Source organism: Pelmatolapia mariae, linkage group LG4 (genome assembly GCF_036321145.2).
Source record: "Pelmatolapia mariae isolate MD_Pm_ZW linkage group LG4, Pm_UMD_F_2, whole genome shotgun sequence".
Classification (NCBI taxonomy): Eukaryota; Metazoa; Chordata; class Actinopteri; order Cichliformes; family Cichlidae; genus Pelmatolapia; species Pelmatolapia mariae.
The window spans coordinates 19,612,006-19,628,398 of record NC_086230.1 but is presented as its reverse complement, the minus strand read 5'-3'; the positions used below and the strand labels follow the sequence as shown (position 1 = coordinate 19,628,398).

The following is a 16,393-nucleotide window of genomic DNA, read 5'->3' as shown; positions in this document are numbered from 1 at the left end:
GTGTTTCTCCCCCCAGGCCGTGAGCCCTGTGCAGGGTGATGATGAGCAGTCAGGGCGGCAGCAGCAGGGGAAGTGGCCAGCATGCTGCCACTCCTCCCCCTCGTCACACCCCCGGACCCAAGCTGCAGGTCCAGCGTTCCCACTCTCGCGACACCATCACCATACACTTCTCTGCTCTGGGGAAAGAGGAAGACGATGAGGAAGAGGAGCTCTTTGGGATACCCGCTGGATCTGTTAAAGACAAGTCTGTCCTCGATGGTACAGGGGGGCTTCAAGGTCCAGCTTCAGCAGCTGATGACCGGTGTGTTGCTACAGGCTTGGAAGCAAAAGAGGAACTGCTGTTTGAATCTGCTGGTGCAGACACCCCCTTGGGACCTGCTGTTCTCCCAGTTTTATCTACCACCTTATCTGTGCAGCCCTCAGACCCTCAGCCACACACACACTCTCCTGCCTTGACTATTAATCCCACATCCACCCTCTCCTCCAATCCTCCTGCCAGCTCCTCCTGGCCGTCTGAACGGCTCCCGGTCAATCCCTCGCCCGCAAGCTCCAGCTCCTCTTCACCATGCAAGTCTGCAGCACTGTCATCCTCCAAGCCTTTTCTTAGTCTGGTTAGGTCTTTGTCCAATGACGTTGAGTCTCGAGAAACTGTCCCTTCACTTTCCACCGTAGCACCAACCCACGCACGTCATCGACACTTAATGAAGTCTTTTGTTAAGTCTCTGTCCACAGACACTTCCAAGGCTGACCATTCGGAAGGGCCTCTTCAGCATCAGCAAATACAGCCATCCCATCGGCCTCCACCTCGCAACATGCAACTCTTCAAACAGTTCTCCCAACCCCGTTTATCCTCCAGTCCTGTCATCGTCACTCAAGCAGGTGGAGACTCTAAAACAGCCCCCTCCTCCCCAATCATGTCTCCAGATGGTAGGTCCTTCTTCAAAGTCCAAGAGGTGGAGGCCAAGATAGAGGATACCAAGCGGCGGCTATCGGAAGTGATGTCAGACCCTCTGCAGCTTTTTAGTAAGATAATGGGGGATGAGTCTGGTACGGGGTCTGCTGGAAGTGCTGCTTATCGTGCCAAATCGCTGTCCTCCAGCGCGTCGGAGCTCAGCGGAGTAACGGCGGTAAATGGACACGGAGAAGGTGGCAACAACTACAGCATCAAAGAAGAGGAAGGGGCAGAAGGAGAAGACGAGGAAGAAACCCCCACAGCTAAGGGCCCAGAGTCAGGTTTTTTCTCTTTCCCGTCACTCGCGCCAGCCCTCACCCAGGCCTCATCTTCTGCCCTCCACAAATCTCCCTCTCTCACTCTGGGCCGCTGTTCAATGTCCGCCCTGGTAGCTCGACAGGAAGACGAGGACTTCTGTGAGCTGTACAGCGAAGACTTTGAGTTATGTACTGACACAGAGACACCGGACGGTGATCGTTCTGGGTCCCGGCAACCCCATACTGGTAGCACTGGTTTGTGTAGTGAGCTCGATCCAGAGGAAGAGAGAGCCGAAGAGGAGGCCGAGACCTTACCCGTGACTGGCCTCATTATTTTAACACAGTTGGTGTATTGGTATTTGGTCCTTCCTGTGCCACCCTGTGTATGCTCAGTAGTGCACGGGATAATAGCGGGGTTCGCGTTGGCCTTGCTCGTGCTTTGGCTGTCATCCCCTCAGCCCTCCTCATCAGCGAGCAGAAAAAGGAGGCGAAGGATAGAGCAATGGAATGTGGCCCAGCTGGATATCAAGGAACCAGGGATATTCAAGGTAAAGGCAAAACATGTGACTTCAAAAGTAAACTTGTGATTAGTTTTCCCAAGTGTGGTGCCTATGTTCAGTTTGTCCTTACTCTGAAGAAGACTATATGTTTCTACTCTGTTATTTCAGTTGAATTGCCTTTGTTAACAGAGTGCCCTTTGGGAACAAAAAGGTAGGAGTTTGGATGAGAATTCAATCTGTGCAGCCTCTTGGGGAATCACAAGGTTGTGTTACACTTCTTCTCCAGTGATGGCTCCAGTTTTTCTTTAGGCGAAACATTTTAATGACAGCACCACCGTTTGCTCCTTATTCTCGAGTAACCTCAGAAAATCAGAAGAGAAATCTTTAGTAATTTGACAGAGTTATGCAAGCATGTGTATGTGTTTGTGCCTTAGTGGGTACCAAGCTGTTGCACAGGATAGCCTGATGGCTAGAGGCCACAGCTGTTCCAAAAAGAGGAGCTCTGCAGAACATGATACAGGCAGATGAACGACGGCCCCTCGGGCACACAAGTGTGGGGAAGCGGTCCAACAAGCTTTGTCTTTTTCTTCATACTTGTCTTTCTTTGGGAATACACAAAGACTCAGATGCCCCACTTTATCTTTTGCTGTGTTGCATAAATTTTAAGCAAGAATGTCTTTTTAAATCAATGGTATGTGATACATAGTGGAGATTCAATAAACTGCGTTTTTTGGCACTTTAATGATGGTTTCATTTTTTATCTCAGGAGGTTACTAATTTGAGCAAATTAATTCTCTGGTTTTAAACTGAAAATCTGATATGTATAAAAGACTGTGCAAAAGTCTTGAGAGGTGACTCGAGTTTTAATTCGTTGTAGCTGAAAAGTCTTCTGCTTCTCTCTCGCAGGGCTGGATGAATGAGATCCACAGCTATGACCCGGAGACGTACCACGCCACCCTGACCCACTCTGTTTACGTCCGTCTAGAGGGCTCCGTCCTGCGTCTGTCCAAGCCCAACCGGAACATCTCCCGCCGTGCCACACACAATGAGCCTAAACCTGACGTCACTTACATCAGCCAGAAGATCTACGACCTAACTGACAGCAAGGTGCGGTGGCTTAAACAAGCCTTTTGGTCATGGAAAGAGAGATTTTTGCTAACACCACTCAAAGACGAGGGGGAAATTAATGTGTTAAGTGTGTGTGCGTCTCCTCAGTGTATTACTGTGCTTGATGATAAGCTTAACATATAGTGACATCGAGCACACGTCCCGTCACATTTGCCTTTGCCCGACTGCACGCTCGCTAATAGGTCATGCTCAGTGACAATCACAGCTTGTGACTCGTACACTGTGTGTAAACATAGAGTGAATATCACAGGTCACTGACCTTATATACACAGTTGTGTATCTTGTGTACTAGCACGCTGATTCAACAGTTTTGCATATCTCAAGGCACAACTGACATTTCTCATGTCAGTGTATCACAGAGCAAAAGGTTTCATCATGCACCCTTAACCTACTCTTCTTCTCTGGTTTCCTAAAGTGCCCTTTCTCAGTTATTATTGTAGATACTTAGTGTGTAGTTTATTCAGACACTCGTACTGGAAGAGCATCCCTGAAGGTCCAATTTCTGCTCATGGTGTTATTGTTTTGAGGAATCTGATATCCAATACCGCTCCAACCCATTACAACCACAGGGATGAATGAAATGCTGCTGTCTGTATTAGAGAATTGTTGGCCTATAGCAAAAACAAAAGCAGAAGTACATGAACCTTTCCAGCCCTGAATGGTGCCAAATCTTGGTTACTTATCAACAGAAAACAGGCATATTCTTACATTTATTGCCACCAGTTGTTTCCACTCATACCCTCAGGTATCAATCTGCCGCATAAAAATGTGAACACTTTTTTTTCTTTATAATCATTCTGTTGCCCTAGAAACACCAATACAGAAATAAAGAAATCACTCGTGTTCATGAGATTGATTTAGTGAAGTCAGTCTTTATACCCCACAGATATACCTGATGCCTCAGAGCCTGGCTAGGAAGAGAGTTTGGAACAAGAAATACCCCATTTGCATTGAGCTGGCCAAGCAGGATGACTTCATGTCCAAGGCCCAGGGAGAGAGGCCTGAAGTGGGGGAGGAAAAATCGACAGTTCAGAGTGAGAAGGTGGATAAAACGGACAAGGGCGAGAAGGCAGAAGGATCAGCGTCAGCAGAGGAACCCAAAAAACCAACCTTTGGAGGCGGGGATCTGACTATCTACCTTTTCGGGAGGACAGGTCGGGAAAAGGAAGAGTGGTTCCGTAGATTTCTTCTAGCATCCCGAATGAAATCAGAGGGGAGAGGTGGCAGTCTGCCTAGCATCTGCAAGAATGGTGAGCTTCAGACTCAGCTATGCACACTCTCCCAGATCAAGGTGCAAACACACACAGACACACACGTAAAGCATTTGTTATCCATGTTCTTTCTTTCTTTTTTTTTTACACACCTGTATTTGCACAGACACGCGCCACTCCTCGATGTCAGAATAGCCGTTCTATTAAGTAGGCAACTGCGCAGCAATCAGATCTGTGCATAAGCCCCAGCTTAGGGACTGCCAATCCCCTCAACTAAGTGAACCGATGAGTGTGGTGGGTCAGCAGGATTACAAGCACAGAGCATCAGCGTATTATAGCATCACTTTCCACAGTGGGATGTAAGCCTGTGCGGAGGAGGCCTTATACAAAGAGAAATGCCAAAATTGTGTGGGTCAGGAGATAAAGGTAGTAAAGGTAGGGCTGGATTACTGGAAAGCAGTGTATAGCATGCTAATTCAGAGTGCTGCAGTCTACTGTGAGAAAGGAATACAAAAATAGCTGACAGCTATCTAAGGCTAATTAAATTTTGAGCATTTATTATTATTGTATACAAATCTGGAATCACTAAAAATGTTCCGTGTTCAAGCGTAATTGTGTTAAAACACCCCCTTCACATCCCACATTTCCTTCCTTCCATTTGTAGCCTTCTTACCCTCCCACAGTCGCAGTAGCAGCATTCAATCTGTCGGAGGCCTGGAGGCTGACAGCAGGAGCAGCAGCCGGGGAAGCCTGGAGGAGCTGTCTCAGTCTCAGTCTCGTCACAGAGAGACCACCGCCGCTCTCTCCTGTGGCTCTACTGCAGGCTTGAAGCAGAAGATGCTGTTGGACTATAATGTCTACATGGCCAAATACGTGAGTCCCCAGGTGCCGCCTAGAAGCCCGACTGCCACTGACAGCGCTGGGAACAGCCCGGATAGCAGCCCCCAGACTACCAAAAAGGTAGGAGACAGATGGATGCATGTCAAGCTGAATAGAAAAAGAGAGTCATCCAAAGTGGGCATCTATCAAAAGCCCCCCCTGGGGTCTGCACATCTAAACCACAATATCAACTAAATCAGTCTGTTGTCACCTGAAGTTACCCCAGAGAGCTCCGAACCACTGGCAACTCAGTGAATCTCACTGAAGGGTTGCTGGGAGCAAACTCAATATATCAAGCTCAAGCTTGATGCACAAAATGATTATAGATATTCAAAACTGCCATTCATACATGTATGTGTGTCCTTTAGCTGCGTAGGAGTTCAGAGGAGACTGCGGAGCCTGAGGCCTGGGTAAATGCATTTCTGGGAAGGATATTCTGGGACTTCCTGGGAGAGAAATATTGGGCCAATGTAGTCTCCAAAAAGATCCAAATGAAGCTCAGTAAGATCAGGGTGAGTAGTAGTAGTAGCAGTAGCTATAGTTAGTAATATTCAAATGCAAGAAGATTTCTTCAAGAGATAGAGATTTGTCTTTGCGTTGGCTGTATTTGTATCTTTTTTTGTACATGTTGTCTTTTAGCTGCCATATGTTATGAATGAGCTGACTCTGACAGAGCTAGACATGGGCTTCTCCATTCCTAAGATCCTCCGTGCCTCCAAACCTTCAGTGGACCACCAAGGTAGGAAGAGAAATTACATTAGGTGTGTTATTTTTTTTTTTACATTTTTGTGGGTGCTTTCAAGATTTCTTATTTTTATCTTACTCGAGCCACTTATTAATTCTGTCTTTTCCCCAACCCGTCTTCTTCACCTTTCATACCATATCTCCATCTTATTCCTCTTCTCGCTAGATTAAGCCATAACCCCCTACCCTCCAACGCTCTGTCCTTCTCTCCTCTGGAGTCTAGCCTTTCTGCATGTTTGTGCTATTAAGCCACAGTAACTAAACTTTCATGTCTTGGCTCCCCCTCATCCATTACTGAAACACTGACTCACCCAGCCTGCCTTGAGCCTGAGCAAAGGGACTAGTTTGACACAGAAACAGAGCAGAGATGTGTATTAATTCCAACTGCGCCAGCTGGTTTTTAGGCAAAAAAGAGATTGTCAAAAGCTTCAGTCATTTGGGGTGTTTTTTAAAAAAAAATTGTCATTTCTTAAAATATGATGATTATACACTTGCTAGCCATTTTGTTAGGTATTGTTCAACTGGTCGAATGCCTCATTAGCCAATGACATGGCAGCAACTTAGTGCATTTAAGCATGTAGACATGGTCAAGATGACCTGCTGTAGCTAAGGCTATAATTGACATGAGCTCACCAAAATTGGACAACAGAAGAAAAATGTTGAATGCTGAAGACTTCACTGGATTCAAATGGCCTCCACAGTCACCAGAGCTCAAGATCTCTAGAGCACCTTTGAAACCAAAATCTGTGAGGAATGTTTCCAGGACCTTTTTGAATCTGTCTCATGAAGAATTAAGACCCTTCTGAAGGCAAAAGGGGGTCCAACTAGCAAGGTGTACCTCATAAAGTGCCCAGTGAATGTAAATGTAACGAGGAGCCGCCGTATTTAAATTTTTGTTTATCAATTTCAGATTAAGAACATTCAGCTTTTCTTGATCTTAGGTCTAAAGATTCTTGTTGTTCAGTTGTTGGAGCTACATTTACAGGGTGTCTGCAGAGCTCACAAATGTGTTCTGTCTGAACCTATATATCCTCAGATATATACTAACAAAGCATCATTCGCCGATGATGAAATGTGCACTTTCATCCTGCATGAACTGAACACGCTTGTGATTTCTTCTCTTGTGTGATGATGGTAAAATTGAGGGAAAGGCAGCTTCTCAATGCCTTATTTATGGGGAGACATGGCTTGATTGACAATGTTTACACTGTGCTTCGATAACCGCACAATACACACAAACTTTGATGTTTGTCAGTTGTGCAAAGATGTGAAAATGAGCTAGAGGCTTATAAGAAACAAGTGGGTATAACATTCTTGACATTAGTGTATGCACAGAACCATTTTAACCATCTTAGCATGCAGACATTTCATAATTAGCTCAGAGGAGAGTTGGGCTGAAACGTCACTTTTGCAGTTGCTTGGTCATGCACATGCTGCACAAATGGAAATTATTAATGTGGAGGCAAATTCACCACACTATATGTATGACAATGAGAGCGATTTAAAGGAATATCTAATGCAGGATTGCTGTGATATGTTTCCCGGTTCTACATCTGTTTGTGGTAGAGATGTGTTGACTCCTTCAAATTTAATGAGAAAATCCAGACGGTCTCTTCCTGCTGTTTGTCTCGTGCTAGACAATGAGACACTGTCTTCCATGATGTGCCTTGCTGCTGTCATGTAGCTTCTCTCTGGCACTGCTGTCACACAGACTGTACGAATCAATGAGCATTTACAGGGAGAGGGAAAGTGAAGAGAAGGGAGGGGGACAGACAGAGGGGATAATAAACGTCAGTTACCGGCTGCAGACGTTCACTGTGCAAACAGCAGGGGGATCGTAATCTGAATAATTCTCCTGCCGCCCACTGAGGAGTGGGATGTGTAAACAGGAAGTAGCTTAATAAAGAACTGCTTCCTGATAGGTGACCTTTTTTTAGGTAGATGAGCACTAGAGTTAACCTTGCAACAATTAAACACAAATCATTAGGTTGTTATTGATTTTCCTTATGCTATTGACGAGGATGTCAGCAGGCATGGGTTTGGTATAAAAAACATCATAAGTCTTTATGTTTTTTTCTCAGGTTTGTGGTTTGATCTGGAGGTCTCCTACACGGGCTCTTTCCTCATGACGCTGGAGACCAAGATGAACTTGGCCCGTTTGGGAAAGGAGGGCGAGGGCCTTGGAGAACATGGGAAAGATTGGTGAGGCTTTAAAAGTGCATTTCTTCTTTTAAGCAGAATAATGGAGCTAATGAAGCTCGGTCTGATTTTATTTTGTTTTTAAGAAGGCTTCCAGATTTTAGTCGTCCTCCACAGCTTGTCCTGATTCCTCCGTGTTTGTTTTTTTTTCTTATTGTCTCATTCTCAGTGACAGTGCCAAAATAAAATGTGTGAAGGATTCGATTTTCTGCTAAAGAAAACCAGCTCTGAGTCGGATGGTAATCGGGTGCATTTGCATTTTTAGAGCCATATTAGTTGTCACATGCGTTTTTCACAGTTCCTCCCCTTTTGTTGTGTTGCCTCTTCCCTCTTTCTCTTTATATACTAATCCTTCCTGTGGATGCTAACCACTATGGATTTGTCCAGTAAACTGGCGAGTTTGGGAATTGGATGCCTACAGTCGCTGTCCCTGAAACAATACATTTTGTTACCCATTTGGGTTATTGGATCTTTTTTTGAGTGAGATTGGTGGAGAAGTAGTTCCTGGGATACATTTAATGGGAATTAATAGTGATTGATAAGGGCTCTTTGCAAAGCCACTGGGGCCTGACTTTACAACATGAGTGCTTGTTTATGTGTGCGTGACAGGTCAAGGCCACGGACATACTGTCTGGCAGACAGTGACGAGGAATCGTCTAGTGCCGGTTCATCGGACGAGGAGGATCCTCCAGAACTCCTCAGTGACAAACCTGTTCTGCCTGGAGGAGAGGGGTGAGCAAATGTCTCTTTCTAACAACATTAATGCACCTCTGAATTGAAAATGAGCAGAATAAGATTCGTACTGAGGTTCTGAAACAGAACATTTTTCCTTTTTCTATCCAACCAGCCACCCACTCAGACATACATATTTGAAAGCTCGCTGATGATTTAATGTAGCACCCGGTCACTTGCACACATAGCCCCTCGATAGTGGGTGCTGAGTAGCAAGAGATGCCGTTATGAATTAATTATGAACCTGACTCACTCCTTGCCTCCCCTCCTCCTCTGTTTCCATCATCGACTCACGTAGTTATGTGGGAGGCCACAGACCCAGCAAGATCATGCGCTTTGTGGACAAGATAGCCAAGTCGAAGTACTTCCAGAAAGCCACAGAGACGGAGTTCATCAAGAAGAAGATGGAGGAAGTATCCAACACGCCCTTGTTGCTCACCGTAGAGGTGCAAGAGTGCCGCGGGACTCTGGCTGTCAACATCCCACCTCCCCCCACAGACAGGATATGGTATGTTTAGGAGGATATGGAAAATTGCAGGATGGAGTTGGTATGTCACAATCTATGTGAACGGCTTGAGATTATAGCACTGCACCCTCTGCTGGGCAAAAAAAACAACACAAGCAAGTGATGAGAGAATAAAAATGTTTAATCACATCTAAGAAATGAGGGCACAAAGGTGTGTTTTCCATTAAAGATGTGGAACATTAAAGCTTTAAATACACACTGATTTATGTTTGGCTTAATTAATATGAACGTCTTTATTTGCGCCACTAAATAGGTGCTAAGAAAAATATAATTAAAACAACATATAGAAAAATCTGTTTCTGTTGCATGCTATATATGTTTTGCATGTTTCCCTCCGTGTTTTTACCTTTTTCCTCCCTAAATCCTGCTAATATGTATTTTTTTTTTAATTGAAATGAAGCAGTCATTAAAGGAAAAACCCATCAGTCGACATCTGTTTCATGAAGCTGGTCTGAAAATTCAACACGATTATCACAAACTTCTCCTTTTGGCTGTCAGGTATGGTTTTCGGAGTCCGCCTCACCTGGAGCTCAAAGCACGGCCCAAACTCGGTGAAAGGGAGGTGACGCTGGTGCATGTAACAGAGTGGATTGAGAAGAAACTGGATCAGGAGTTCCAGGTATACACTGAGAGAAACAAGCACCGGTGAAATCTAATCTTAAGTCATAATAAAGTCTACTTATTGTCCATTTGCAAGTTCAGTTGTTAAAAATGAGGAATCGCATGGTTTTAAATTTACATTCGCTGGTCACTTCATTCACTATACCTGCTGAACTGTTCATTATTGCAGATATCTAATCAGCCAATCACATGGCAACAAGCAAATACATTAAGACATGTAGGCATGGTTAAGACAACTTGATGAAGTTCAAACTGAGCATCAGAATGGGGAAGTAAGGTGACGTAAGTGAATGTGGTATAGTAGTTGATGCCAGACGGGCTGGTCTGAATATTTCAGAAACTGCTGATCTACTGGGATTTCCCCACACAGCCGTCTCTATGGTTTACAGAGAATGGTCAGAAAAGAAAGAAAAATATTCAGTGAGCAACAGTTGTGTGGATGAAAATGCCTTGTTAATGTAAAAGGTCAGAAGAGAATTGCTAGACTGTTTTAAGGGCAAGAGTACCTCAAATAAGCACTCATTACACCCAAGATATGCAGAAAGGCATCTCTACATACAGATGGACTACAGCAGCAGAAGACCACACTGGGTGCCAGTGTGGTCAGATAAGAACAGCAAAGTGAGGCTACAATTTGAAAAATTTGACAACAGAAGATTGGAAAAATGTTACCTGGTCTGACGATTCTTGATATCTGTTGCAATGATCATTAGAATCAGAATTTGACATGGATCTGTCTTGTGTTGTATTAATGATTCAGGTTGTTGGGCTTTAGGCTAGTTCTGGTTCTAGTTGCTGACCACATCCACCCCTTTGTTACCACAGTGGACCCATCTTCTGATGGCTGTTTCCACCATGTTAATGCACCATGCCACAAAGCTCAAATCATCTTAAAACTGTGTTCTTGAACACACAGCGATCATGTTCAAATGGCCTCCAGAGTCACCAGATCTCAGTTTAATAGGGAACCTTTTGGAAATGTTAGAATGGGAGATTCTCATCATTGATGTGCAGCCGATAAATCTGAAGCAACTGTGTGATGCTGTGATGTCAATATGGACCAAAGTCTGAGGAATGTTTCCAGCACCTTATTGATTCTGTGCCATGAATTAAGTTAGATCTGAAGGTAAAAACCGGGTCCAACCCAGTACTAGCAAGGTGTAATGAAGTGGCTGGTGAGTGTTCAGTTTGAATTTGACACTCTCTGTTTGGGAACTGAAGAATGGACATTTTATGTATTTAGCACATCCGAATACACCTTAAACCAGTGGTGTCCAAACCCAGGCCTCGAGGCCCGGTTTCCTGCAGGTTTTAGATGTGTCCTTGATCCATCACAGCTGATTTGAATGGATAAATGACCTCCTCAACATGTCTTGAAGTTCTCCAGAGGCCTGGTAATGAACTAATCATTTGATTCAGGTGTGTAGACCCAGGGTGAGATCTAAAACTTGCAGGACACCGGCCCTCGAGGCCTGGAGTTGGCCAAGCCTTAAACCAATGTTCTTTATGTAAAATACCTTTGGCCTATTTAGAATTACCACCCATGTGTGCATGCGAGGAACATGTAGATCCAAACAGAAAGTTTTAACCCATGGGTTTAAATCCAATATGTTGTTAATACATTGTGCTATTTTTCAATTGAATATAGTTAAAAATAACCTCCAAATCACTGAAATCTGTTTTTACGTTTAACACAGCACCCTAACGTTTTTTGTAACATGGGTGCATTTAGTGCATGATGTCATATCCTGTGGTATTTATCAACTGATGTACCGTTTGAAAGTCTACCATTGGCATGGCTGAGAAGCTCAAAGTTTACTCACCAAGGACAAAGAGCACCTCTGCAAACTACCGCAGCAAATTGTCCCTGTCAGGTTTACCACACATCAACATTTATCTCTGCCTCCTCCTCAGGGGCTGTAATTACGTTTTGGCCCCCTCCACAATGCTTCTAGTAAAATATAGCGCTGCGGTGCACACTGTTGTCATTTGTGAGCAAGTGTTTACATCTGGCTTTCAACAAACGCTGGACTCAGGCTTTATTGGGTTTCAGACATAACAATACAGGGTTGCTTTGTTGCTTTCTTGTTAAAAGAGATAGTTTGAAACTTTATTTTTGTTTTCATTTTGTATATTTTTGATGACAAAACTAGAATTTATAGGTTCTGTTCCTCTAATAGTCTCTCACAGTGGTTTTCGAGTAAGCATGCTTCACTGTCCTCCACCATATTTATTGCTAATCCTTGTTTTTTTTCATCATTTTACAGAAAATATTTGTGATGCCAAACATGGATGATGTGTGGCTACCCATAATGCACTCTGCCATGGATACGCGTTCAAATGCCAACTTGTTTACTGTGACAAATGATGCCTTGAAGGATCCAGAACCCGAATCTGATGTCTCTGACATGTGAAGGCACGCTGGTCGAGGTGTTCAATGACAAGCTTTTTATCGCCGTGCCCCCGCCCCCTCTCAGAGATCACAGCTCCAGCAGTGGGCTCGGTCGGCTTCCTGGTATTTTTACCCGTACTCCAGTCCTGCTGTCGCACCGGTCCATGAAGTCCACGCTTCAAAACGATCTGAAATCTACTCATATCTGGCTACTAAAAGCAAACAGAAGAGGACAGTGACTCACAGACTGTCGACCATTCACACAGTTTTAGTGTGACATCAAATATTATGATTCACTCTGATGAAATTACTTTTTTTCGGGACATGGTTAAACTGTTTAACAAGTGTGTGTGTGTGTGTGCGTGTCATGGTGGATTGACAAATAGCCATCCGATCCAACCAGAGGAACCATAATACCTGTGATGTACAGCTGCCCCAAACGTGATAGTTGTACAGTGTAAACCTTTTATGTGACGTTTCTAATTGACTGGTTTATTGTTACTATAACTCTTTGAGAACTCCTGAGGCCACTAAATGAAGATTGTGTATATCTGAGCGAGCAAACACCTGACAGAATATTCCTTTAAATTCGCAGGCGATTTCGCCGAAAACCCCAGCATCTGTGATTACACGTTTCACAGGGATGTCGAGACACATTTATCAACCACTCACACTGCTGCCTGTGCCGGCTGCCTGGCACCTATATGCAAACCAATCAACGGCTCTGTGTCCATAAAAGACACCGGGCCTGTTTAGAATGAAGGACTGTCATTATGCTTTTTACCTGTGTCATAGGACTTACAGCTAAAACGGGCTTCAGAGGGGTCGTGTGAATTGAAGTACATCTGCAAACGCAGCAGCAAAACATTGCCTAGGTCTATTGAATGTATACATAGGAATGCAGCTCCCTAGCTGTGCAATGGAATAGCTCATTCACTAAAAACGTGCTTCTAAGCAACATGGTTCAAGCGCTCTTTTCGTGTTATTTTCAGAGTCGACAAAAAGTAATAATTTTCTATTTTTTATTGCCAAAGCAATCTTTCAGTGTGGTTTAAAGAAAGAAACCAGAGGGTTGTATATGAGGTAAACAGAAATTCAGAAGATGGAGAAAAATAATCTGCAGGGAGTGATTTTAATGAGCAGGAGACTGAAACACTTTTAGTTTAAATGGAAACACATAAGCTCAGAAATGTGTAGTTTAAAGAGCGGGGACATCCACTCTTGCTGTTTTATTTTAAATCAATAACATACTGGATATTAGCCATATTATTTAATGCTCTCAGCAGACATCCAGCTAATGAATGCTCCGTTTCTGTTGAATTATTTATTGATTTCCTTTTTTTAAATGCTGTCTACTGTTGTACACATTAAAGAAAAACATGACATACACTAGAACTACAGGATCTTTGTAATCTGCCAAGACGCCCTGCTTTACAGGTGACTTTTACTTTATATGTTCAGACATGTGTGTTGGCAAGTGTATGAGGCAGAAAGTGCCTTTAAAGTAAATTAAACATTCCTCCATAGTGAGCCGCCATGTTTCTTGCATCAGTTGAGAATAGGAAAAGGGGAAAAAAAGTCTTTGTGCCATTACTGTGTCTGTTAAGACATGCCCATTTTGGTTTTTCACGTCTCGGTGTTGTTTATTTGCACAAGTGATGACAATATCAAACATTGCTGTTGTGTTCAGTAATGTCGCAGAATGTTACGTTTCTGATCATTGTGGATCAATAAAATCTTTTTGCTCGGAAAGAATATGTATGGATTTGCTGTTCTGACAGAAGAGATGAGGAATAAAAAGCCGGAGCCAGATTCTCGTCAGAAGACATGCATTTATATGCTGTTTCGCTTCATAAGGTACGCCTGTTCAATCACAAGGCGCCAATTCAGTGAGTTGAGGCGTATCAAGATGAGATACACCAGAATGGAGAAGAAAGGTGTTTTAACTGACTTGGCATGGTTGTTAATGCCAGATGGGCTGGTATCTACTGGGATTTTCCCACACAATCATCTATTAAGGTAACAGGGAATGTTCCAAAAGAGAAACTATTCAGTGAAAAACGCTTTACTGATGTGAGAGGAGAACGGGAAGAATGCTTTCAGCTGATTGGAAGGCAACAGTACTCAAATAACCACTTGTTATGACTAAAGTATGCAGAAGAGCACCCTCTAATTACACACCCAACAAACCTTGAAGCAGATGGGCTACTGCAGCAGAAGACCACACAGGGTGCCACTCATGTTAGCTAAGCACAATCCACAGGCTACAACCCACAAAATTAGACAATGCAAGGCTGGACTGGTCTCTGTGTTCCCACTCGTGACCTGGAAACTGAGCAGTTTGACCTGCTGAGAGTTCTCTCAACTCTCGAAACAAATCTGTGGGGAGACGTTGCACAGGTGTCATTTGTGGAAGTGTTTATACACGTCAAGTAGTGGTAGCACATCACTGGATGATATGAAGCCTGCTGAGAGTTGGACTTGAAGATATTCAACAAATGAACTTTATGCACTTTAGCATTTCCAATTATAAATAAATAAATATAGTGGCTATAACAGCCACTTATGACATGATGCCGCTGTCCCATGTCATAAGTGGCATCTTATTTTTGTTAACCAGTTTTTCCTAGCCTCGTCCGCTCTCATCTGGGGGGAGAGGAATCAAGGACGTGCAGTATGAAAGACAACACTTCACAATATAAAAATAGTGTGTGTGGATGTACATTCGCTAGACTAAAATATCCACTATTTAACAGGCTATATATTTTTTTTTTAAAACATCTGACTTGTGCTGTCAAATTAAGTGTTAATGCTAACAGATGTGCTGACACCACAGACAGATGTTAAACTCCATCACATGTGCAGCTTATGCACTTTGAGAACACTATACCTGAACATCTCGAGTCTGTGTCTTGCTTTAAAAGAGAGACTTGGTGAAATAAAAGCCAAGAAACCCCAGTTATGACAAGACATGACTTGATCTTGCACTGCTCTCGACCTTTGAGTGGCCACGGAAATGGCCAGCCAGGTTCAGAGGAGTGCCCAGAAATAAGTTAAAAATAACAAAAACAACATTGTTGGTTTGTAGAAAAATGCTTTATTCTTTTTAAAGATTCAAGATTCAAAGTGTTTATTGTCATGCGTCACAAGAGAAAGGGCATTTCTCTGTGCAATGAAATTCTTTCTTTGCTCTCCACCCGCAGATGTCGATTAATATATACAATAGAAATAGAACATAAAATAAAAACAAAGATGAAAAAAAAAGAGAATATGTTTATCTGAGACACTGCAACTTCAAGCCTGGGTCCACTTCTTGAGCATCACAGGCTGGTCCCTGAAGAAGAAAACAAATAAGCTCAGTTGTTAACAAGCTGTTTATAAAGATCTTTTTTTGAGGGGGGCAGATCAATAATGTCTTCAAATTTATCAGAAGACTTATCAGTTACAATCATTTTGGATTACACTCAAATTACTTACCGGCCATTATCCTGAACATCCAGTCACACTGAAGACCCCTGTACAGAAAATGATAAAAAAAAAAAGCTTAAGTGCATGTGATTGCTTGATTACAAATCCTGACCTGTGTTAGTGAGTCAACTCAGATTTCAATTCTGACTTCATTTTCAGATCAGAAGTCTAACGCACGAAAACTCATCATCCATGAACCAAAGGGAAAACACATTTTCTGTACTTCATATTTCTGACTTCATACCTCACTGCTGGCCGTCCTCCATGAGACTGTATGACACCACCCTGTCCACGTGGTGAAGTGCAGAAAACATCCACCAGAGTAATCACCATCCTATTTCACAAAGAGACCAAAATACCTGGTTACTGATGGGAACTCAAGGGGGTTGTATTTTTATTTATTTTTTTGGAATTTTTTAAATAAATTCTTACCTTCGTTTTCTTTTCTCATGCGGCCTAGTCAAGTCCCGCTGCTCAAACGCGCAGTCATTGCTTTCAGTCCTCTAACTTTACACCTCCCCATCATATATGCACTGGCAGTCAGCTGCAATAATAATAACTACAACATATACATGAATAAAATTTCATAGCCAAATTAAACACGACCATGCCGCTGTTCGCTTGCCCAACACTGAAAAGCATGCTTCCCACACTCTTCGCAGACCGCTGTAGAAAATGTCCCCCGGATCTATTTTATACCACATCCGGTGTCCGTATCGCTTTTCTCATTGGCTCACAGATTCTCGACATTTCCCCTCCTCCACTCGTGTGGATATCTATCCCA

The 16,393-nt window shown here is 43.3% G+C and overlaps 1 protein-coding gene and 2 long non-coding RNA genes across 4 annotated transcripts in view; 1 reads left to right on the top strand and 2 right to left on the bottom strand.

Moving 5' to 3' along the window:
* The window catches only part of tex2 (testis expressed 2), a 35,024-nt gene extending 21,117 nt beyond the window's left edge, over window positions 1-13,907 (top strand). For both annotated transcript variants that reach the window (XM_063471777.1, XM_063471778.1), the window contains exons 3-13: window positions 17-1,757; window positions 2,616-2,816; window positions 3,724-4,087; window positions 4,713-5,008; window positions 5,296-5,439; window positions 5,567-5,666; window positions 7,753-7,873; window positions 8,480-8,602; window positions 8,901-9,110; window positions 9,627-9,747; window positions 12,017-13,907. In XM_063471777.1, coding sequence (XP_063327847.1) covers window positions 39-1,757; window positions 2,616-2,816; window positions 3,724-4,087; window positions 4,713-5,008; window positions 5,296-5,439; window positions 5,567-5,666; window positions 7,753-7,873; window positions 8,480-8,602; window positions 8,901-9,110; window positions 9,627-9,747; window positions 12,017-12,163 — 3,546 coding nt within the window. In that variant the 5' untranslated portion in view covers window positions 17-38 and the 3' untranslated portion in view covers window positions 12,164-13,907. The remainder of the gene's footprint in view (window positions 1-16; window positions 1,758-2,615; window positions 2,817-3,723; window positions 4,088-4,712; window positions 5,009-5,295; window positions 5,440-5,566; window positions 5,667-7,752; window positions 7,874-8,479; window positions 8,603-8,900; window positions 9,111-9,626; window positions 9,748-12,016) is intronic.
* LOC134626201 (uncharacterized) lies at window positions 3,729-4,444 on the bottom strand. The gene is made up of 3 exons (XR_010093812.1): window positions 4,201-4,444; window positions 3,948-4,076; window positions 3,729-3,838 (listed from the first exon to the last, which is right to left on the bottom strand). It is a non-coding gene; the product is annotated as an uncharacterized LOC134626201 (long non-coding RNA).
* Window positions 13,908-15,226: 1,319 nt separating the features above from the next.
* LOC134625406 (uncharacterized) lies at window positions 15,227-16,272 on the bottom strand. Its single transcript, XR_010093722.1, has 4 exons — window positions 16,042-16,272; window positions 15,854-15,943; window positions 15,619-15,656; window positions 15,227-15,475 (listed from the first exon to the last, which is right to left on the bottom strand). It is a non-coding gene; the product is annotated as an uncharacterized LOC134625406 (long non-coding RNA).
* Between the last annotated feature and the right edge of the window lie 121 nt (window positions 16,273-16,393).